Here is a 23,391-nt window from a genome sequence, read left to right as displayed (position 1 = left end):
ACTGGATTAATATCTGCCTATGACTTGAATTGATAGTCAATGTAATTAGAGTGATGCGAATGCCAGGACAAGGTTATTAGAGGAATCAGATGTGAAAACTGAACGTGTTCATGGACCCATGTGCAATGTTCTAAGGTCTTATGGATATTATGTATATGCAATTCCTTTTAGGTTGTCACAAGACTATACACTTAATAACTTTGGATATGACTTGATTAATTTGTTTAACACCTGAGAACTTATCATTGTGTTTGAGAAGACTGGCACTGATGCTGCAGTTAGAAAATTTGAGATGTAAAAATACAAGTTTGTTTATGCATTAATTGATGATATATTCTATTTTAGAATATGATGAGTTGTGTTCAGATGTGTGATATGCAGTTAATAACAGCTTTAGTGTTTTCAGCTTAGCAATACGGTCCGATATTTTAGACGGGACGAGTATATTAATTGCTGACGAATCTAATATTAGACGAGTCGCATTTTATTTGTTCGAGTCAAAATAACGGAGCCTATTGCTGCGCTGAAAGCACAATAGTGTTTTTACTGCTATTCTGACGTGATATTCTGGACCAGACACAGACAAAAAATACACACACACACAGACACACACACACAAACACACACACACACACACACACACACACCCACTTCCTGGGGGATACCTGAACTCTCAACATTTCCCAATGAGATTAAATAAACACATTTGTTAAAGAGGGGAATACTTTATTGACCTTTGACAGGGAAAATTAACATACAACGTTAATGAATGGTTGACACCGGACATGAGTCAACAACAACAAAAATAAAAAATAAATAAAAAGAAACTGGTCGATGATACAATCACAAAAAGTCACGTGATCAACTGATGTGAATATTGGAAACGTGAGTGAGTGGTTCGCTATATCGATCAACTATTCTTCTCGCGAGGCTTTTTGTTTTTTTGCAAACAACTATTTTTTGCAACAGACTTTTGCTATACCGGGTCTTCTAACACGAACAGTTATAACTAAAACATTTGTTTCTGTAAGTCTTTCAAAATGCTGTCTTTCCATGCTGTAAAGGACTGAGAAAGATAATGACTGCAGATAACGAGAGAGACAAAACGTGTTCCAATTACGAAATTCAAAACATTTAGAGTGCCTTCGTTCAAAAAAAACCCAAACAAACAAACAAAAAAACAAGACAGTTAAGTTAATTGAACGTTGCATTATAGACAAAACAAAACATTCTTAAGAATCTTGGTCAATTGATCTTTTAAGTGGAAGAACATGACACATACAATTAAGACAAATAAGGTAATCACTTAGCTGTGGCAGTTGCTTTATTTGTTTGCTGTGTCGCTAAAATGTCCACGTTAATCATCAACAGAACAAGGTTCTAATACATGGTTCATTTTGTCTATAACTTAACGTTCCATAAACTAACATTTCTTGTTTTGTTGTGGTTAATAATTTTGTCCAATCAGGGCTTTTTTTAATTTTTTTTAATTTTTCGCCATCGTTTTTGTGAAGAGTACTTTCCTTTTCTTCTGGCGTCTAAGTCTACCGTAACAAATAAACCCTCCCACAGTATTTGAATGTACATATTTAAACAAAATGAATAATTATACAAAATCATAAAAGGATTGGACATTTGCTACAGCAGCAGATTTGAAAAAATAGTGTCCTCAATACACAGACATTGTTGTAATATTATAGCAAGGTAGGTTGCTTTTGTCTATCATAGCTACATTAAAAAAATGTCCAAGATCATGGTTACAACCAGAACATTTACACATGAACTTTGCAAGAAAAAAAAAGGATGAAATCTCTTTATTCCACTACAGGAACCAAGGTATAATCTTAATCGTACTTCCGTTGTGGTAACAACATTCAATATTGTGTCATGAAACGCCGACAATAGAATACGCCAGTGTTCTTTTTGCTGTTCAGACAAAACATTCTCCTTATTTTGTTCTTTTCCAACAATGAGTCATTTGTTTTAAATGTAACAGTTGTTAAAACAAGCTCTGATTCACAACCATTTTTACCAAGAAATTCAGAATGTATTTATTTCACAACTTGTAATGTGATCTTCTATTTATTTGAACATTCGCCACAACTACGGAAATAACTGGGTAAGAAAATGCAATACAACAAAACGTTGATGATCACACAAGCTTAAAAAGATGATGAACAACATGCAAATCACAGAATAAGACTGAACAATCATAAACACGCTACTTTAAAATCCATAACAAGTGCAACTTTATTGCGTTTCCGAAACTACGGCTGATACGAATCATACCACTCCGTCTATACAGGAAAAGTAACAACGCTGAAAAGTATGGCTGGCCAAAACAGACAAAGCTCGAGGAATAAGACATCATGATGTTAAGTGTAACAAACGTGAAAAAGAGCGAGAAAGGAATGTTCCAGGTTTACAAAGGCGTGGTTAACAAAAATAATATAGTCACCGATTTTTCAGGCATCACACAGTCAGTCAGACAAACATCTGGCTTCTGATCATTGTTTGGTGTTAGGTGTCATCACGTGAGACTATGCTGTTTCTAATTGTCAAACGCGTGTGTCCCGTTAAAGAAGTCTAAGACATTCACAGTGAAGTATTGTTTTCAGAAACAACAGTCTTTCATAATCGTGAAAATGGTTTTAGTTTAGGATTTAAACATGCTCCAAACAGTTTAAGAAAATAAGCAATATAAACATACAGCTTCGATATCATAGCAGAGAAAATGACAAAATCTTTCTTACATGCCTCTAATAAGCTTTTGGCATACATCAAAGCCTTACTTTTTTAATATCTGTCCGATGGTCTCTCAGAGAAAAAGCAAAACGAATGTCACGTTCATCAGTGAACATCTTTAGCTGATCATGTTGCATTGCGCGCTGTAAGGACTAAAGGGAGACCATTCAGGGGGTGGGGGGGGGGAGAGAAAAGGTTGCCTCCCTTACTTTTGTATTTTACCAATGTCTACTACATGTATATGCTAAGGAAAGTGACCACTGGGTAGTCCACTGAATTTTCTCAGCAGCTATTATTCTACCACAGAAATTGCAGAATGTAACCAACATTACATCGCGTTTTGCCACCAAAAAACTCAGTTGAGTTGTTTTAAAAATCAACTTTTATCACACATTTTCTCCTAAACAATGGAGACGGAAAGTTGTGTTCTCTTGTCGGAGCTGACAATTGACTATTCAGGTACCACTAACCATATGAAACTTGACAGAAGAATGTCTCTCTTAATTGAAAAACAAAATTTCCTTTGCAATTTGGGTTCGCTACATGTTACAACTAAACCCTACACTCGTACTCACATACTGCAAACATATCGCAGTTTCACACGAATGTGTTTTACAAACAGAGACATTGGGACAGAGACTGACATGAAGCATATATTCCCATTAAATGTCGCTCCAGTTATCAAAACAATAAACAATCACAACATAGAATCGTCGATCTATAGAAGTTTCTGTTTTTTAGTTGTGGCATTTGTAGTCGCGGTGTAAATGCAATTTGTGAGTATAAGATACGCTCATGTTTAACACATGCAGTCTGTCTTCATCTTTATATACGTAATACTTTTGTGAGTTTTTGTAGTAATCAGTTTGACGAGTGTCACACAGTTCTTATTTAACTGTTTTGTGTCCAGAGGTACGGCTCTCACTTTTTATCAACCACACACAGTACACAAATTAACACTCGCCGTTCCCAGACCCTTCTCTTACAAATTAACTCTCTCCGTTCCCAGACCCTTCTCTTACAAATGAACACTCTCCGTTCCCAGACCCTTCTCTTACAAATTAACACTCTCCGTTCCCAGACCTTTCTCTTACAAATTAACACTCTCCGTTCCCAGACCTTTCTCTTACAAATTAACACTCTCCGTTCCCAGACCCTTCTCGAGTCTTACAAATTAACACTCTCCGTTCCCAGACCTTTCTCTTACAAATTAACACTCTCCGTTCCCAGACCCTTCTCTTACAAATTAACACTCTCCGTTCCCAGACCTTTCTCTTACAAATTAACACTCTCCGTTCCCAGACCCTTCTCTTACAAGTTAACACTCTCCGTTCCCAGACCTTTCTCTTACAAATTAACACTCTCCGTTCCCAGACCCTTCTCTTACAAATTAACACTCTCCGTTCCCAGACCCTTCTCTTACAAATTAACACTCGCCGTTCCCAGACCCTTCTCTTACAAATTAACTCCTTTACTAACAATCGTGTCTTTCCCTTTACAAAACACCGTGAAATATCCCTAGTGTATAACGGATTTGGTTGAAATAAAGTTTTATGTTTATATCTCACGTCCAAATTATCTCCTTAACAGACAAACATGAAACATTCTTAGTGTACTACACATGGTTGTTATACAGTTTTATGTCCATATCTTACCACTACTTTATATCTCCTTTATGGAATATTCTTGGTTGACTGTTCATGGCCATAATAAGTCTTATGCCTTATGTTCACATCTTCAAAATTAACCCGATCATAGACACGCGTGTCCATTTATTCCAATACTACTAGTGCGCCATACATAGATGTAATAAAGTGTTATATCTAATGTCTATATATTTCACATTAACCCTTTTATGTCAGTTCCCGTACCACATACGGGCCCGCGGGTTCACTCGTTCTGTGAACATTAAATTAAACCCTTCCCAGACAACGTGATTGTAACAAAGTCTTACACAAAGGTCAATGTTTTCCACATTAACTCTTTCAAGTCAGTATTCCACCCCCTCCCCTCCAATTCTGCCCGAGCAATAACTCTTTTTTTTTTATTAACACTAAATCTTGACAGAACACATGGTTGTAAAAAAGTCTTACGCATCAAGTCCATTTCTTCCACATCAACTCTTTCAAGTCAATCCTCGACCCCCCTGCAACTCTGCCACGCACGTTAACTCTTTCTAAATGCGGGTTTAATTATAATCTGTCTGTGCACATTAAACCCTTCACAGACAAAATGGTTGTAATACAGTCGTACGCCTCAAGTCCATTTCTTCCACATAAACTTTCAAGTCAATCCTCGACCCCCTCCCCCCCCCCCCCCCCCCCCCCAACATGAACTCTATCAAGTCAACGTTAACTCTTTTTAAATACGGGTTTAATCTTTCTGTGCACATTAAACCCTTCACAGACAACATAGTTTGTTTTTAATGAATTCTTACACCTCGAGTCCATTTCTTCAACATGAACTCTTTCAAGTCAATCTTCGACCTCCAACCTCTCCTGCAACTCTGCCCCGTGCGTGAACACTTTCTATATGAGGCTGAGGAACTGTGCTGCGCAGCGGGTCTTGCAGATGGGCTGGGAGTAGGGCACGAAGCGATGTTTGAGTTTCATGGTGTTGAGGAAAATCTCGGCCTCCATTACACACTCCTCGTCCTCCTCGCAAAGCATGGTGGCCGCCGCTCGGTAGATGAAGTCACACTGGCCCTGTTCTACTTGCAGAGTGTGGCCCTACAGACACAGAGAAGAAAACAGAATGACCACAAAAGCAAGCAAGAACATACAAGGAGACTGCAGCAGTCAGACCCTATCACAAACAGAACTCTACAATTCACAGGTGTCGGCTATCATGCAATAGCTCGCGCTCTTCAAAGCCGACAACCGCAGAGCCTGCTGTGAAGGTTGACGCAGTAGTCTCCCTGTCACACATTACATTCGCATAGCATTCAAATCGTGTACTGCAAGGACTGTACCTTTAAAGCTGCAATACTGGTGTGACAGGGGAGGCTACCGCTCCTTTCACAGCAGACTCTGCACCCGAGTTGTTGGCCTTTAAGTCAACACCGGTTGATTGTGGAATTCTGTTTGTGATGGGGTGGTTTCCGATTGTCTGTATGTTCATGGAAACCTTCGGGTTTGCATAACAGTTTTTATAGGGCTAAGAAATTAGCCCTAACATTTTCAATCCTGTTTGATTGCACTTCGCCTCCCGAGGTGATCGTAGTGTTTCGGCACTCGGTTACACTGGGATTGATATATAGTATCATTGCAACGTTAATAGATTCACCGGCCCGCAGTGGTTAGCATATCGGGCTTCGGGCTGGGAGGTCTTGGGTTCGAATCTAATCAAGAGTCACTATGTGGGTTTTTTGGGCTTCGGCCGGCTCCTCAGTGTCCAAAGTAGAAATCATATGGTTCCGATGGGAAGGCTGGGGGCACACAGCCGAGTGTCATTCACTTCACGAATGTGACTTAGAGGGTGCCCAGGTCGTGCTATCCTGGTCAACACCGCACGTGCAGCAGTTCACGCGCTGGTTAACGCCAAGAAGCGGAGAGTGCTGCTCTGTCACGTAGTCTCAAACCATATTGCAAATCATTCTTAGCATATCCAAAAACAAAGAGACTGCCAACGTTCCCAAATTCAGAATCAAAAAACAAGAAAGGTAGGTTGTTGGAACGTTTGTTTTTGACAAAACAATACATTCACAGATATTTCGACCCAACGGTCTTGTAAGTGAACAGACAAACAAATATTCACAAATTAAAAAAAAAATACAAACATTTTGAATATTTGTTTGTCTGTTCACTTAAACGACCGTTGGGTCGAAATATCTATGAATGTATTATTGTTTTATCAATAACAAACGTTCCAACAATCTACCTTTCTTGTTTTTTGATTCATTCTTAGCATACTCTTTGTATTATAATCATTAAAAAAAACAATCACCCACAGCAATGCAGCACTATCTCTGTATTCCTTGATTTTCTCATCAGGAGTCACAGGTCGCTGGGGACGGCATCATGGTTGTCACTATGGCCTACTTGTTTTATAACTACTTGTTTGAGAGATGCCTAATCTTTCAATTCCAACTTCAGCAAAGATAGTAAGACAAGCAGACAGGAGGAAATTACAATGTTACCGCTGAAACAAAATGGAAGTAAGCTTAACACAAGAAACTCAGATCAGGAATACGAAAAACGAATAGCACATCCGCCTAATTATTCTATGTGTGTGTGTGTGTGTGTGTGTGTGTGTGTGTGTGTGTGTGTGCGTGTGAGTGTGTGTGTGTGTGTGTGTGTGTGTGTGTGTGTGTGTGTGTGCCGTGTGAGTGTGTGTGTGCCGTGTGAGTGTGTGTGTGTGTGTAGCTCTCTCTTTTTCTCTGTTTCTCGCTCTCTTTCTATGCCTCTACCCTCTGTCTTTCTCCTTCCCTTTCCTTCTCTCTCTTTTTGACTCACCACTCTCCCCCCACCCCCCTCTCTGGGTGCGTGCATTCATGTGAGCGTTCGCGCGCACGTGTGTGTGTGTGTGTATATGTGTGTGTGCCTGCGTGCGTGAATGTCTGTCCACAGGTCAATGCGTGCGCGCAGGTGTTCGAGATGGTAAGAGGTGGAGACTGTGAAGGTATCGTCTTTCATCAAAAGACAACGAATCCTGTGTCCAGGGTTGCTTCAAAATGAAACGCTCTTTCCTGAAATCTCAAATTACCCAAGGTGAAATCTGACGTCAATGTAGATCAAGGCAGAATAAGACCTCACTCTGTTGTCCACGAAGTGACGGCATAAGGGCACTAAAAATGTAAGCCTATTTTCCAGTCAAAAACTAAGAAAGGAAGATGAAAGTTGCTTGTTCATTTCAATGCTTGTTATTCTCTCAGGTGCCAGGAGATAAGGTTCCGTACAACTCTCGCTTACTCTATTACACATGTCGTATGCATAAAGAGCGATTACTTCCCTTTGGTTATTTGAGATTCTAAGAAAGGTTCGTTATTGGAACGTTAGATTGCAGACGAAACAAAACAATCAATGGTACGCAGACCTCATGCTCTTTGTAGTGGACGGTCATACAAATAATAATGAGATATAAAAACAACAACAACAACAACAACAACAACAACAACAACAATTCAAAAACAAATAGACTGCCAACGTTCCAAAATTCAGAATAGTAAACAACAATCGTATTGTTTTCTCACAATTAAACGTTCCTATAACATAAATACATTGCTTGTTTTTTGATTCTGCAAAGCTAGATTCTCGCCAAGAAAAAAATTGAAAGCAGCCTACCGGTTTCGGAGTTTGACTCTTGCCATCTGTATATCTGCAAGCCAACTCTTTACTGAGCTTACTTCTTGTTTTCTGATTATTCTTAGATTTGTTAGCGTTAGCTGCAGTCTAACTGTTTTGGATTTCATTTTTTTCATCATTTGGTAAAGCCATAGACCTATATCTAATATAGGTCCCTGGTAAAGCCATAGACCTATATCTAATAATTATAGGTCCCTGGTAAAGCCATAGACCTATATCTAATATAGGTCCCTGGTAAAGCCATAGACCTATATCTAATATAGGTCCCTGGTAAAGCCATAGACCTATATCTAATATAGGTCCCTGGTAAAGCCATAGACCTATATCTAATATAGGTCCCTGGTAAAGCCATAGACCTATATCTAATATAGGTCCCTGGTAAAGCCATAGACCTATATCTAATATAGGTCCCTGGTAAAGCCATAGACCTATATCTAATAATTATAGGTCCCTGGTAAAGCTAATGCAAAGAGCCTGTAGGTCAAATGACTCTCTCTCAAAATAAAGACAGAAAAAGGCCCATCTAGGTTCTCTTTTCGGCTTTTTTCCTCCTTTTTCACGACTCAACACAATTTGTCGCGACGTACAATCACGTGTCTGTATCAGTATGCGCAGTTCGTTCTTCTTCTTCTTCTGCGTTCGTGGGCTGAAACTCCCACGTACACTCGTGTTTTGCACGAGTGGAATTTTACGTGTATGACCGTTTTTACCCCGCCATTTAGGCAGCCATACGCCGCTTTCGGAGGAAGTATGCTGGGTATTTTCGTGTTTCTATAACCCACCGAACTCTGACATGGATTACAGGATCTTTTTCGTGCGCACTTGGTCTTGTGCTTGCGTGTACACACGGGGGTGTTCGGACACCGAGGAGAGTCTGCACACAAAGTTGACTCTGAGAAATAAATCTCTCGCCGAACGTGGGGACAAACTCACGCTGACAGCGGCCAACTGGATACAAATCCAGCGCGCTACCGACTGAGCTACATCCCCGCCCCCCGTTCTTAACTCCTCTATTTTATAATATTGCTATTCTAAAAGACACGTGGTGGAATTCAGGTGCTGTGATTGGATAGTCTCACACAGCCCTATTTCGATCTTCTGTCCATATTTCCACGGAAGTTGCTCACTATCCCTTATATAAATTTACAACAACAAACGAAACATGTAAGTCCGGTTCACTCGGAGCAGACGGCCTTTTCCTTCGCCGTTATGAAACAATCAAAGACATGCAATTCTACTTACCAAACCTCGCTAACTCTAAAGATGATTATGAATAAGATATCTTACTGCTTTTTTTCTTGCTCTTTTTGTGTGTCCATGCCATCAGCAGTCGTGCACCGGCACGGTTGGCCAAGTGGTAAGGCGTCCGCCCCGTGATCGGGAGGTCGTGGGTTCGAACCCCGGCCGGGTCATACCTAAGACTTTAAATTTGGCAATCTAGTGGCTGCTCCGCCTGGCGTCTGGCATTATGGGGTTAGTGCTAGGACTGGTTGGTCCGGTGTCAGAATAATGTGACTGGGTGAGACATGAAGCCTGTGCTGCGCGACTTCTGTCTTGTGTGTGGCGCACGTTATATGTCAAAGCAGCACCGCCCTGATATGGCCCTTCGTGGTCGGCTGGGTGTTAAGCAAACAAACAAACAAACAAACAAACAAGCAGTCATGCGGTAATAAGATAGAGCGCACATTTTAAATTCCTTTTTGTCAAGAGTCGCGAGTTACTTCCCATACCATCATCAAAGGCAAGACGTTTTTGGATTGGCCTCAGCTTTTTCGTGACATCAATCACTGGATTTGTTTCTGCTGACCAAGGTTTCCGTTCACAAAGAAAATGTCTCCTTTTTCTGACATGTTGATTTACGGATTTTCAACACATTCTTTGGCTGCGCCGGTCACAAGAGGTAAACGGCATGTAAATTGTTTTTTTTCTTCTTCTCATTCTTTCGTTTTCCGTTGCAACCTTTAGCATTATTTGCTTCGTTGGCGACCGGATCTTTCGTGGAATTGAACTTCCGTCTGCTATCTCCTCTGCCGCTAGGGAATAAAAGCGCTGCTTTTCACAATGACTCGTGGTCTCAAGAAATTGCATCCCTCTGCTGGAATTTGAGTTTGCTCTCTCTCTCTCTTTCTCTCTCTCTCTCTCTCTCTCTCTCTCTCTCTCTCTCTCTCTCTCTCTCTCTCTCTCTCTCTCTCTCTCTCTCTCAAACATTTGTGCTCTGTTGTCTGTGTGTCTCTTTCGAATGTTTTAGCGCGCGGTCTCTCTCTGGTTTTCTCTCACTCGCCCTCTCTCGCTCTCTCTCTGTCTTTGTGTCTGTCAGTGTATCTGCCTGTCTGTCTGTATGTCCCTCCCTCTGTCTCTGTCTGTCTCTCTCTCTATCTCTCTCGCTCTCTCTCTCGCTCTCTCTCTCTCTCTCTCTCTCTCTCTCTCTCTCTCTCTCTCTCTCTCTCTCAAACATTTGTGCTCTGTTGTCTGTGTGTCTCTTTCGAATGTTTTAGCGCGCGGTCTCTCTCTGGTTTTCTCTCACTCGCCCTCTCTCGCTCTCTCTCTGTCTTTGTGTCTGTCAGTCTGTCTGTCTGTGTATCTGCCTGTCTGTCTGTATGTCCCTCCCTCTGTCTCTGTCTCTCACTCTGTCTCTGTCTCTCTCTCTCTATCTCTCTCTCTCGCTCTATCTCTCTCTCTCGCTCTCTCTCTCTCTCTCGCTCTTTTTTTCTCTCCATCCCTCGGAGAGAATCTTTGAAGTGTTTGAATTTTATAAAAGTTCAATTTAAATTGCCGTTCACCAACGGCCACGGCGCAATCAATAACTGCTACTGCAAAGATCAAGAGGAATACAGCACGAGGCCCAACAAAAGAACAGAGAATACAAGAACAAATGCACAAACAAAAAGCAAACAAATAGAAAAGCAAACAAGATATGGGACAACCTTGAAACGAGAACAAACTGATTCAAAGAAACAGAGAAAGAGAGAGAAAGAGTGAGCGAGAGAGAATGAGAGAGAGATGGTTAGAGAGAGAGATGGTTAGAGAGAGAGAGATGGTTAGAGAGAGAGAGAGAGAGAGAGAGAGAGAGAGAGAGAGAGAGAGAGAGAGAGAATGAGAGAGATGTTTAAAGAGAGAGAGATGGTTAGAGAGAGCGAGATGGTTAGAGAGAGATGGTTAGAGAGAGAGAGAGATGGTTAGAGAGAGAGATGGTTAGAGAGAGAGATGGTTAGAGAGAGAGAGAGATGGTTAGAGAGAGAGAGAGATGGTTAGAGAGAGAGAGAGACAGAGAGAGAGAGAGAGAGAGAGAGAGAAAGAGAGAGAGTGAGAAAGAGAGAGAGAGAGAGAGAGAGAGAGAGAGACAGACAGACAGACAGAGACAGAGAGAGAACGAGAGACACAGAGACAGAGAAGCAGAGCAAAGGAGATAGACAAAGAGGGGGACGGAGACAGAAGACAGAGAGATAAGCAGAGAACAAGAGAAGAGAGGAGGGGAGAACTTACACAAACGTAGCACATCTCATGGACGTTGCAGAGAGCTCTGGCCTCATAGTCCACAGTACTGCCGGCAAAGCCACAGTTTGTGCTGAACTCTCGTACTGCCGGGCACTCTTCTGTAACGACAAAACATAGATATATAGATAGATAGATAGATAGATAGATAGATAGATAGATAAATAGATGGATAGATAGATAGATGATAAATAGAATAGATCGATAGATAGATAGATAGATATATCAATAGATAGATAGATAGATAAGATAGAGAGATATCGAGATGGATAGAGGGAGAGACAGACAGACAGACAGACGTACAACAGATAGATAGATAGATAGATAGATAGATAGATAGATAGACGGATGGACAGAAAGACAAACAGACAGACAGACAGACACTGGGATAGATAGATAGATAGATATACGACAGACAGACGGACAGACAGATAGATATATAGTCATTGTACATCTGCCGGCAAGGCCACATCGTTTGCAGAACTTACGTACAAACAGGCACTCGTCTACAATGAAAACACGTGACCATTAATGTCCTCCAAGCTTAAGAATGTCACGATCCCTCCGCCATTTTGAAATAGCATATATACGAGTCACGTGATCACTTACCGGCATCGCGAGAGAAGAGACTGGCAAGAGCGGAAGTGTCAGACCCTCGTATCAAATCATCGTCTGATCTGTCCACCAGGAGTCCCGAATCCTTCTGGGACGTGTCAAAAATATCGTCCAGGTTGATCCTCTGTTGGCCTGTCCGAGAGAAAACAGACACGAGGGGGCATAAACACTTTGACTATTTGAGTGAAAAATGTGGTTGGCTTATTTTGGTGATTAATGGCATTGTGGTGAACAGTCTGGAGGAGAATCAAAAAACAAGAAAGGTAGGTTGTTGGAACGTTTGTTATTGACAAAACAATACATTCACAGATATTTCGACCTAACGGTCTTTTAAGTGAACAGACAAACAAATATTCACGCAAAACTTATCTTGATAGAATCAGTTTACGTCCACTCGTCAGGAAGCCGAGCGAATGAAGTCTGGAGGAGAGTCTGGGGTGAGATTGTTCATAGGCCACATGCGCATAATTGTACGAAAAAACCCAATCAGACAAAATAGCAAATAATATTGCGCACCAAGTCCTTATATCCTTGGTGGTGTCTGTGTGTGTTTTGTCAGCTTTAGTCGACTTGCTAACTTATTCTTGCATCTCGCGTAAGAAACCTACTTATTTGTGACTCCAGTATGCAGGGTAGACATTTTGGGGGGTAATTTGATTGTATGTTGTTGTTTGGAGAAAAACAAAAACCCGTCGACAAGCAATTTGCAAGGACACTTATTTTTTTCTTGAATGTGTGCCCTTTACAGGAGAAGGACCTTTTTTTTTTTTAATAATCTTTACTGATGTTCTGTTACCGTCACCGTTATTACACCCCCGGTATAGGGGTGTGTATAGGTTTCACTGACTCGATGTGTTTGTGATCGCAAGTAGATCTCAAGAATGAACGGACCGATCGTCACCAAACTTGGTGAACAGGTTTTATACATTCCTGAGACGGTCCTTACAAAAATTGGGACCAGTCAAACACACGGTTAGGGAGTTATTGGTGGATTAAAATTATACAAGGCCTGGTATAGACGGACACCCCCGTTGGTCAAAGGGAAATAACCATTCTCACTGCCACCAACTGAGAAGGTTATTTCCCTTTGACGGGGGTGTAGTTCCTATCGGAGGAATTTCTTGTTGTCTTCGTTTTCGTTGTGCAACATTGTAAATGTTATGAAACCACTTTTCGGGGCTAGAGATTTGTACAAGAAACAAACACAGGCGCAGTCACAGACAGACGGACAGTCACGTACCAAGACAGAGAGAGAAATATTAACAGCTATTGTGTTTTCAGCGCAGCAATAGGGCCCGATATTTAGACGAGACAAGTACAAGGTTGTCGTCAGCAAGACTGAGACTGGTCTTTTTTGCACAGAATCAAATGACGACATTTATAACAAATGACGTCATTATCAAGATTGGTACATGACGTATTAGTGTGCATAATTTCTTTGTGATCCGTTGTGTTTTCGTAAAGATACAGTGTATTTAGTCATGTAAGCGAGAGACACTGGCCTAAAAAATGGCGGCAAAAAGCACATTTTCAGAGAAGGATTTTCGATCCTACATCAAAATAAGAACGGCACTAGGTAAAACGGCCGGTGACATACTTGAAGAGCTGAGAACTGTAAGCCCAGGCACAGCACCATCTCGCGCGACAGTTTTTCGGTGGGCAAAGCATTTCTCAACAGGGAAAACGTCTGTGGAAGATGCAAGGGGAAAAGTGAAGAAACCACCTGTAACCGACAATAAAATGGTGTCCCATGTGCAACGGTTAGTTGATGAAGATCCCCGAGTGAGCAGTCATTTTATCGCCGAAACACTGGACATTTCGTCGTCGTCTGTCTTGAGAGTTTTAAAACACAAACTTGGATACACAAAGGTGTGCGCGCGATGGGTACCACATTTCCTCACTGAAGAGAACAAGAGGTGTAGGGTTACGTTTGCCCAACGGCTACTCAAGATATACGACGGATGTGATCAAAAACGCTTGGATGAGATCGTGACTGGAGACGAAACTTGGGTGTACTTCTTTGAGCCAAAAAGAAAAGCTCAAAACAAAGCATGGATAAAAAAAGGTGCCAATGCCCCTCGGATCGTGCGAAAAAGTCGCTCCGGCAAGAAGGTTTTATACACAATATTTTATAACACAAAGGGCGTCATTTTTCAAAAACCACGCGAAAAAGGCAGAAGCATCACTGGGGTGTACTACAAGGAAAAAGTTCTTGCTGGCATCGTTCGTTACTACAAGAGAGCCAGACCAACTACAGGATTGAAAGGGATCAAATTACTTCATGATAACGCACCTGCTCACAAATCCAAGGTGGTGAAAGAGTACCTGGAGGAAGAAAACTTTGAAACTTTGCCACATCCTCCCTACTCTCCTGATCTTGCACCCTGTGACTTTTTTTTTGTTTCCTCATCTGAAAAGACAATTGGCTGGGCGTCGATTTGACAGTCGATCAGCCCTCGGATCGGCTGTTTTCCAGTGTCTGAACCAGGTGCCAAAAAACGACTTCAAACGGTCATTTCTTGACTGGGTCCAACGACTTAAACTGTGTGTAGCCGCTAAGGGAGAATACTTCGAGGGTTTGAAATAAAAAACAACTGCATCATCTAAAGATTTCCCGGTTTTTGAGACCAGTCTCAGTCTTGGTGACGACAACCTTGTATAATGCCGACGAGTATAATATCTTTAACTCTTATAATGCTGTCTGGCTGGCTGTCTGTCTCTATATTTATCTCTCTCTCTCTCTCTCTCTCTCTCTCTCTCTCTCTCTGTCTCTCTCTCTGTCTCTCCCTCTCTCCCTCCCTCTCTCTCTCTCTCTGTCTGCCTCTCTCTCTCTCTCTCTCTCTCTCTCTCTCTCTCTCTCTCTCTCTCTCTCTCTCTCTCTCTCTCTCGTATTATATCATGTTCTGCGTGGTGCAGAGAGCGGTAAGTGACACAAACATATATGATCTGTCACGAGTCAATATCCGCAGAGCGTGATCCAGAAAACATTTCTTTTATTGATTTTCTCCGTGGGCAGTGGGGGCTTCAGGTTACTCGCACGTTCCTGGCTGGGGATTGAGAGAGAGAGAGAGAGAGAGAGAGAGAGAGAGAGAGAGAGAGAGAGAGAGAGAGAGAGAGAGAGAGAGAGAGAGAGAGAGAGAGAGAGAGAGCGAGAGAGAGCGAGAGGGGAGAGCGAGAGACAGGCAGACAGAGAGAGAGAGAGAGAGAGAGAGAGAGAGAGAGAGAGAAAGGGGAGAGACAGACAGACAGGCAGACAAAGAACGAGAGAGAGAGAGAGAGAGAGAGAGAGAGAGAGAGAGACAGACAGACAGACAGACAGACAGACAGACAACTTGCAGACAACGTACGTTTTGAAATACGTATGGTCGGTTTCGAACACCCTGTACGATATTCCGAGTACGAATTCAGCATGGGTACACATGAACAAATTCAATCATTCTCAGTCATTCTCTATCAAACAGTTCACACAAAATAGAGGCATCGACACAACCTCATCAATCGACATAACAAAACAAAAAGTGAACTTTGTGAAGGACACATTGGGAAAAGTGCGCGCCTGCTGACCTAGCGATCAGTAGCTCTTGGGGCGATCCCGAAACTTTAAAGCTTGGAAGCTGTGAGAGTTGCAGCGTTAAAGATATGCAGCAATATTCCACAACTTACTTTTTTCAAACAACTGTCCAAGAGCCAGAGCAGTTGCTGCTTCTTCAGAATCATCGTCGTCGTCTTCAATGACGTCATCGTTGTCCCCAGTGACGAAGACAGGGACCTCGGACTGCATGACGTCATCTCGCTTTCTCCAGGGCTCGGCCCGTTTTTCCGCCATGGGTGTTCCCATCTCAGCGGCGATCTCGTCAGCAAACTCGTCGGCCAATTCCGCTGCCTGTGCCCTGCAAGTATACACCCATTGGTTTCCGTGATTACCTGGGCTTCGTGTTCCTGTAAGGAGCAAATGAACATGGCCTTCCGGTCGGCAAAAACGTAAGATCTGTTATTTGCAAACGCAGAGAACAAACAGAGCTTCATATATGCACATGGTACACCGTTAAAATAATAAAAAGGCAGACAGACAGACTGACTGACTGACTGACTGACTGACTGACAGACAGACAGACAGATAGACAGACAGACACAGACAGACAGACAGACAGACAGACAGACAGACAGACCTGTCGGTCGTGACCTGTTGCAGAACGAGTGACAAAAAGACAGGCATATATACAATAAACAAACAAAGAAACAATTCGACTGAGAAGCAGACAGACCGACCAACAGACAGAGAGACAGACAGAGAGACAGACAGAGAGAGAGACAGACAGACAGACAGACAGACAGACAGACAGACAGACAGACAGACATACGGACACACAGACAGACTAGACAGACAGACAAACATACGCACACACAGACAGATCGACAGACAGACTTGCCTGTTCGTCTTGACCTGTTGAAGCGCCTCCTCCACCCGAATAGCGTCTTGAAGAGAGCTGAGCTCTTCGGGGTTGATGCGACCTTTGACCTGTGCCACAGTGGCCTGGTTCAGGGCGTCGGTCAGGATGTCATTCTCCACGTCCTCGAGGTAAGACACCAGCTTGGCTTGGTCCAGCTCGCTCTGTGGACAAAGAGTCTTTCTTTCTTTATTTGGTGTTTAACGTCGTTTTCAACCATTCAAGGTTATATCGCGACGGTGGACAAAGAGTAAACGTTTCAATTTACACATATTCGATATTGAACAAGAGCATCAACTCTACTTGTGTGTATGTGTTTGCGTGTGTGTGCGCGCGCGCGTGTGTGTGTGTGTGTGTGTGTGTGTGTGTGTGTGTTTGTTTGTGTGTGTGTGTGTGTGTGTGTGTGTGTGTGTGTGTGTGTGTGTGTGTGTGTGTGTGCGTGCGTACTTCCATATGCGTGCGTGCCGTTCTCCTCGCCTGTGTAAATTGGTTCTCACGGCTGTGTTTGTTCATAATACATACTTGTTTACGGACATTTTACGTGTGCGCACATAGTGGACCTAGATGGAGAGTTTTTGCTTTCTAAACATTGACACACATCTCAGCTAACTACGATAGGATCATCACGCCTCGCTCAGAAAACAACAACACTTTGACGGTTTGGTTCAGCCTGCCTACTCCTTTCCTGTGTGGACATTGTTGTTAATCATCACAGAATCGTCCAGGCTTTGCACTGGTAAGTGCATCCTTCCTGTGTAGACATTGTTGTTAATCATCACAGAATCGTCCAGGCTTTGCACTGGTAAGTGCATCCTTCCTGTGTAGACATTGTTGTTAATCATCACAGAATCGGTCCAGGCTTTGCACTGGTAAGTGCATCCTTCCTGTGTAGACATTGTTGTTAATCATCACAGAATCGTCCAGGCTTTGCACTGGTAAGTGCATCCTTCCTGTGTAGACATTGTTGTTAATCATCACAGAATCGTCCAGGCTTTGCACTGGTAAGTGCATCCTTCCTGTGTAGACATTGTTGTTAATCATCACAGAATCGTCCAGGCTTTGCACTGGTAAGTGCATCCTTCCTGTGTAGACATTGTTGTTAATCATCACAGAATCGGTCCAGGCTTTGCACTGGGATAAGAGCATGTTTCCTGTGTGGACATTGTTGTTAATCGTCACAGAATCGTCCAGGCTTTTCACTGGGATAAGAGCATGCATCCTTCCTGTGTAGACATTGTTGTTAATCATCACAGAATCGTCCAGGCTTTTCACTGGGATAAGAGCATGCATCCTTCCTGTGTAGACATTGTTGTTAATCATCACAGAATCGGTCCAGGCTTTGCACTGGTAAGTGCATCCTTCCTGAGTAGACATTGTTGTTAATCATCACAGAATCTGTTCAGGCTTTCCACTGGTAAGTGCATCCTTCCTAAGTAGACATTGTTGTTAATCATCACAGAATCTGTTCAGGCTTTCCACTGGTAAGAGCATGCATCCTTCCTGAGTAGACATTGTTGTTAATCATCACAGAATCTGTTCAGGCTTTCCACTGGTAAGTGCATCCTTCCTAAGTAGACATTGTTGTTAATCATCACAGAACCGGTCCAGGCTTTCCACTGGGATAAGAGCATGTTTCCTGTGTGGACATTGTTGTTAATCATCACAGAACCGGTCCAGGCTTTCCACTGGGATAAGAGCATGTTTCCTGTGTGGACATTGTTGTTAATCGTCACAGAACCGTTCAGGCTTTCAACTGGGATTGTGTGTGTTTGTTTGTTTCGTTCATGGGCTGAAACTCCCACGGCTTTTAGGTGTATGACCGTTTTTACCCCGCCATTTAGGCAGCCATACGCCGCTTTCGGAGGAAGACATCAACTGGGATGAGAGCATTCTTCCACTTGGACACATACCAACATTGTACAGCCTGGCTTTTGTTTGTTTGTTTGTTTGTTTGCTTAACGCCCAGCCGACCACGAAGGGCCATATCAGGGCGGTGCTGCTTTGACATATAACGTGCGCCACACACAAGACAGAAGTCGCAGCACAGGCTTCATGTCTCACCCAGTCACATTATTCTGACACCAGACCAACCAGTCCTAGCACTAACCCCATAATGCCAGACGCCAGGCGGAGCAGCCACTAGATTGCCAATTTTAAAGTCTTAGGTATGACCCGGCCGGGGTTCGAACCCACGACTTCCCGATCACAGGGCGGACGCCTTACCACTAGGCCGTCGTTGTTGTTGTTGTTGTTGTTGTTGTTGCTTGTTTCTGTGCAAAGTGTGCCAGCGTCTTGCAAGATTTTGATATAAGTTCATCATCTGCAGGGGCGGATCTGGGTTTTGAAAGGGGGGGGGTGCAAAGTTCTTTTTTTTTGTTTTTGTATCTTATCAGCGAAGGCGCGAAGCGCCGAACCGATGGCGCGAAGCGCCGAACCGATGGCGCGAAGCGCCGAGCATGCTAGGGGGGTCCGGGGGCATGCCCCCCCGGAATTTTTTTTTAAAAAGGAAGCAAAATTGTGCAATCTGGTGCAATCTGAGCGTGTAAAGTGCTATTTTCAGGTGATACATTTTTCTTCTTTTTTTTTTTTTTTTTTTTTTTTGTCCCGCTGGGGGGGGGGGGGGGTGCAATTGCACCCATTGCAACCCCCCCAGATCCGCCCCTGATCTGTATCCCTGTCTGTCAACTTAAAAGGCCACTGGGTCGAAGCAACGGTTTATTTTTGTCATAAAATCAAAGTTCCAATAACCTATCATTTCTGTATTTTTGATTCTTTGCAAAATTGCCATTTTGTCTGTGACGGACACCTTTGTCATTCTGCGAAATCATTTAAGTGAAAATTCCAACTCTGAACAGGAAACAGCTGTGTTTGTTGGTGTTTTGGTTGAATCTTTTCCTGTCCTTTTAATTTTTTGGTTCACTGCTGTTTTGCTTTTGCTTTTCATGAAGGAGTGAAATTTGACATTTTTATTACGCCGTCATTGTATTTTGGTATGTGTCCACGTTGAGGTAAGGATTTATCCCATGTAAAATCATAAACAGATCTTTTATGTTAACCTTTCTTGTGGTTTGTTTGTTGGTGTTCATAAATGTTTACAAAGAAGGCATTTTTCACAAAAGGGATTGGTCCAGGCTGTCTGGTTATTATATCGTGTTGCTGTGTTATGAGCGTGACTTTTCCGTGGGCCGCTCTTCCGGCTATAGCTATATACGCGGCTAATTACGCGTGTGGGTGGGTGGTGGTTGATATAAGTCAACATACTGCAGCTAAGTGATCACCAACACGGCTGTTTTAGCCTGTCCTTAGCCTGTTCTGTTAGCCTGGCCTATTAGTTGGAACAGCAAATCTTCTTGAAAGCCAGTGTGGGAGGGATTTTGTTCCAGACAGGAAAGTGGTGCTGCAGCTGACTGTGTAGTAACAATACACCAAATAAATATAGCGTGGTCAAAAGCGGCGGACACAGACACAGAGGCACAGGCATGCAGACAGATAGACAGACAGACAGACAGACACACACACACACACACACACACACACATCATCATCATCATCATCATCATCAACAACATCATCATCTCCAATACCATCATAACACCACACACACACACATACACACACACGCACCTAAAGTGTGGATGGTTACCTAAGAGGCGGCACTGGGTGTAGTGCCTTTCTAGTGCACTTGCACTACAACAGCACTGGGTGCAGTACTCGCTCCGGCATCGAAGAATTTTGCACTAAAAAATGCACAAAATTTGACCTATTTCGTCGCCTATAGAGGACGGAAAGAATGTCATTTTGAACATTGTTATGACATTCTTTCCGTCAAAAAAGTCAATTTAACGGTGTCAATTTAACCATAAGGCAACCATCCACACGTGTGGACGGAAAGAATGTCATTTTGAACATTGTTATGACATTCTTTCCGTCAAAAAAGTCAATTTAACGGTGTTAAATGAAGCGACCATCCACACAATTAGGTTGCCATCCAGAGTTTAGGTTGCCATCCACGTGTGGATGGTTGCCTTATGGTGATTTAGGCAACCAAACCTGTGGAAACATGGGTACACACACACACACACACACACACACACACACACACACACACAATCATACAAACAAACAAACATACACACAAAAACACGCGAAGGCAGTCAGACTGACATGCAGATAGGCAGACAAAGTCTCAGCGACTCCAATGTAATCAATCCATCCGTGCGACGGTGTAAGTATATAGCAACCCTTACACTCAAATAAAGCTATGGGCTTTTAACAGCCTATCCCAGTCTCAAACTCGTCGAAGTTCCAAGCAGTCAAAAAGACTCGCTCTGCTTAAAGGCACAGTAAGCCTCCCGTAAACCATCACAGATACGGTCAGGCTTTTACACACAGTACAAACACCCTTTCATTTAAACACTCACCGCTTGAGAACATCCTAGGTGCCCTACGTAAACTAAAGAGCGAACAATTTTCAAAGAATTTATTTTCGTGGACCGTCTGATCGGCAAATCAGGCGCCTCGTTTTGGCGCTAGAACTAACTTTAAAATCGAGATAATAAATTGACAGCTTGTTACACAAACATTCTTAAATCATAAAAGAATTATTTTTTCATCAAGACAAGATCAGTACATTTCGAAGTTTTGAAAGTTTGAAAAAAAAGCCCGGAAACGTGTCACGCAAACCGTCTTTCTCGTAGCAGACGACGGTTGTGCCCAGCGTAAAGACGGTTGTGCCCAGCGCCTGTTCCTATGAACAGTCACCTGCCACCGGTCTAGTTCGTGTGAATCGCAGCCGTTTGTTGCGTTTAGATTCAGAGATACACAATAACGTGCTATTGCAGATAAGCTTACAGTACAGCGAGTCGCATTGAAATCACAAACTGACGACTACATTGTGAAAAAAGGAAACTGGATCACACGGGTTCGCGATGGCTCAGGGGTAAGATAAACCACGCAAAATAAATTCTTTGAAAATTGCTCGCTCTTTACGGAGGGCACCTAGGATGTTCTCAAGCAGTGAGTGTGTAAATGAAAGGGTGTTTGTACTGTGTGTAAAAGCCTGACAGTATCTGTGATGGTTTAGGGGAGGCTTACTGTGCCTTTAAACGAACCTTAAAACTGTACCTAAACTCGTTTAACGCTCGTACAGAGACATGGAGAACACTTTCTGCCTCAAAGTTAAAGAGGCGGTCGCCTCCAAAAGCATTTTGTCTATCCGGAAGCCGACTTGGTTAACTCTGCTCCGATTTACTACCTTTTGGAGAAGTTGTCCCTATTTAAGTGTATTTTTGTTCATCTTCTATAATAAGGACTACATTTGTGTCATTTTATCGACACAAAGTCTGCGTTGAAGAGTACTTCACACAACGCTTTCTTAGTGTATAGCACCATTTACTTCCATTATTGACGTCCCCCAAGGAGGCTCCATATGAAACAACACCCCAATCGCTCGAATGTTCTCCAAGGAGGAACGGATAGAGACTTGTTCAAGATCAACATCTTCTTTGCAATGTAAACTTGTAAGCCATCGTACACTTATCTAGTCCTTGCAATGTAAACTTGTAAACCATCGTACACTTATGCAGTCCTTGCAATCAATGTAAACTTGTAAACCATCGCACACTTATTCAGTCATTGCAGTTAGTGTAAACTTGTAAGCCATATCGTACACTTATTCAGTCCTTGCAATGTAAACTTGTAAACCATCGTACACTTATCCAGTTCTTGCAGTTTAAACTTGTAATCCATCGTACACTTATCCAGTCCTTGCAATGTAAACTTGTATGTATGTTTGCACATTTTGTTTGTTTCTCGTTTGTTTTGGTTTAAAAAGTACTTGTCGAAGTCTCGTCGCAAGTTATCGTAACCCATATGTTAAATTCTCCTGTTAGGGTCACCACCATAAGCTTTAGCTTGTTGATCCTTAACATGTATCATGTTCAAATACCTATGAATTGTTGAATAAACACTGTTTAAACCAAACTTGTAAGCCATCGTACACGTATCCAGTCCATGCAGTGCAAACTTGTAAGCCATCGTACACTTATCCAGTCCTTGCAATGTAAACTTGTAAGCCATCGTACATTTATCCAGTCCTTGCAATGTAAACTTGTAAGCCATCGTACACTTATCCAGGCCTTGCAATGTAAACTTGTACGCCATCGTACACTTATCCAGTCCTGGCAATGTAAACTTGTAAGCCATCGTACATTTATCCTGTCTTTGTAATGTAAACTTGTAAGCCATCGTACACGTATCCAGTCCTTGCAGTGTAAACTTGTAAGCCATCGTACATTTAACCAGTCCTTGCAGTGTAAACTTGTATGCCATCGTACACTTATCCAGGCCTTGCAATGTAAACGTGTAAGCCATCGTACCCTTATCCAGGTCTCGCAATGTAAACTTGTAAGCCATCGTACACTTATCCAGTCCTGGCAATGTAAACTTGTAAGCCATCGTACACTTATCCAGGCCTTGCAATGTAAACTTGTAAGCCATCGTACCCTTATCCAGTCCTTGCAATATAAACTTGAAAGCCATCGTACACTTATCCAGTCCTTGCAATGTAAACTTGTAAGCCATCGTACCCTTATCCAGTTCTGGCAATTTAAACTTGTAAGCCATCGTACACTTATCCAGTCCTGGCAATGTCAACTTGTAAACCATCGTACACTTATCCTGGCCTTGCAATGTAAACTTGTAAGCCATCGTACACTTATCCAGTCCTTGCAGTATAAACTTGTAAGCCGTCGTACCCTTATCCAGGCCTTGCAATGTAAACTTGTAAG

General features: G+C 42.5%; 1 protein-coding gene across 1 annotated transcript in view; it reads right to left on the bottom strand.

Moving 5' to 3' along the window:
- Positions 1–705: 705 nt before the first annotated feature.
- LOC138945441 (uncharacterized) overlaps positions 706–23,391 on the bottom strand; it is a gene marked incomplete at its 5' end in the record, with an annotated part of 34,586 nt that continues 11,900 nt past the window's right edge. The window contains 5 exon segments of the mRNA XM_070316869.1: positions 706–5,474; positions 11,532–11,641; positions 12,150–12,287; positions 15,819–16,045; positions 16,586–16,767. Of these exon segments, the coding sequence (XP_070172970.1) occupies positions 5,274–5,474; positions 11,532–11,641; positions 12,150–12,287; positions 15,819–16,045; positions 16,586–16,767 (858 nt within the window).

The sequence above is a fragment of the Littorina saxatilis genome, linkage group LG13, assembly GCF_037325665.1.
Source record: "Littorina saxatilis isolate snail1 linkage group LG13, US_GU_Lsax_2.0, whole genome shotgun sequence".
NCBI classification, from domain to species: Eukaryota; Metazoa; Mollusca; class Gastropoda; order Littorinimorpha; family Littorinidae; genus Littorina; species Littorina saxatilis.
The sequence above is the reverse complement of the archived record's forward strand: the minus strand, read 5'-3'. Positions and strand labels throughout refer to the sequence as shown.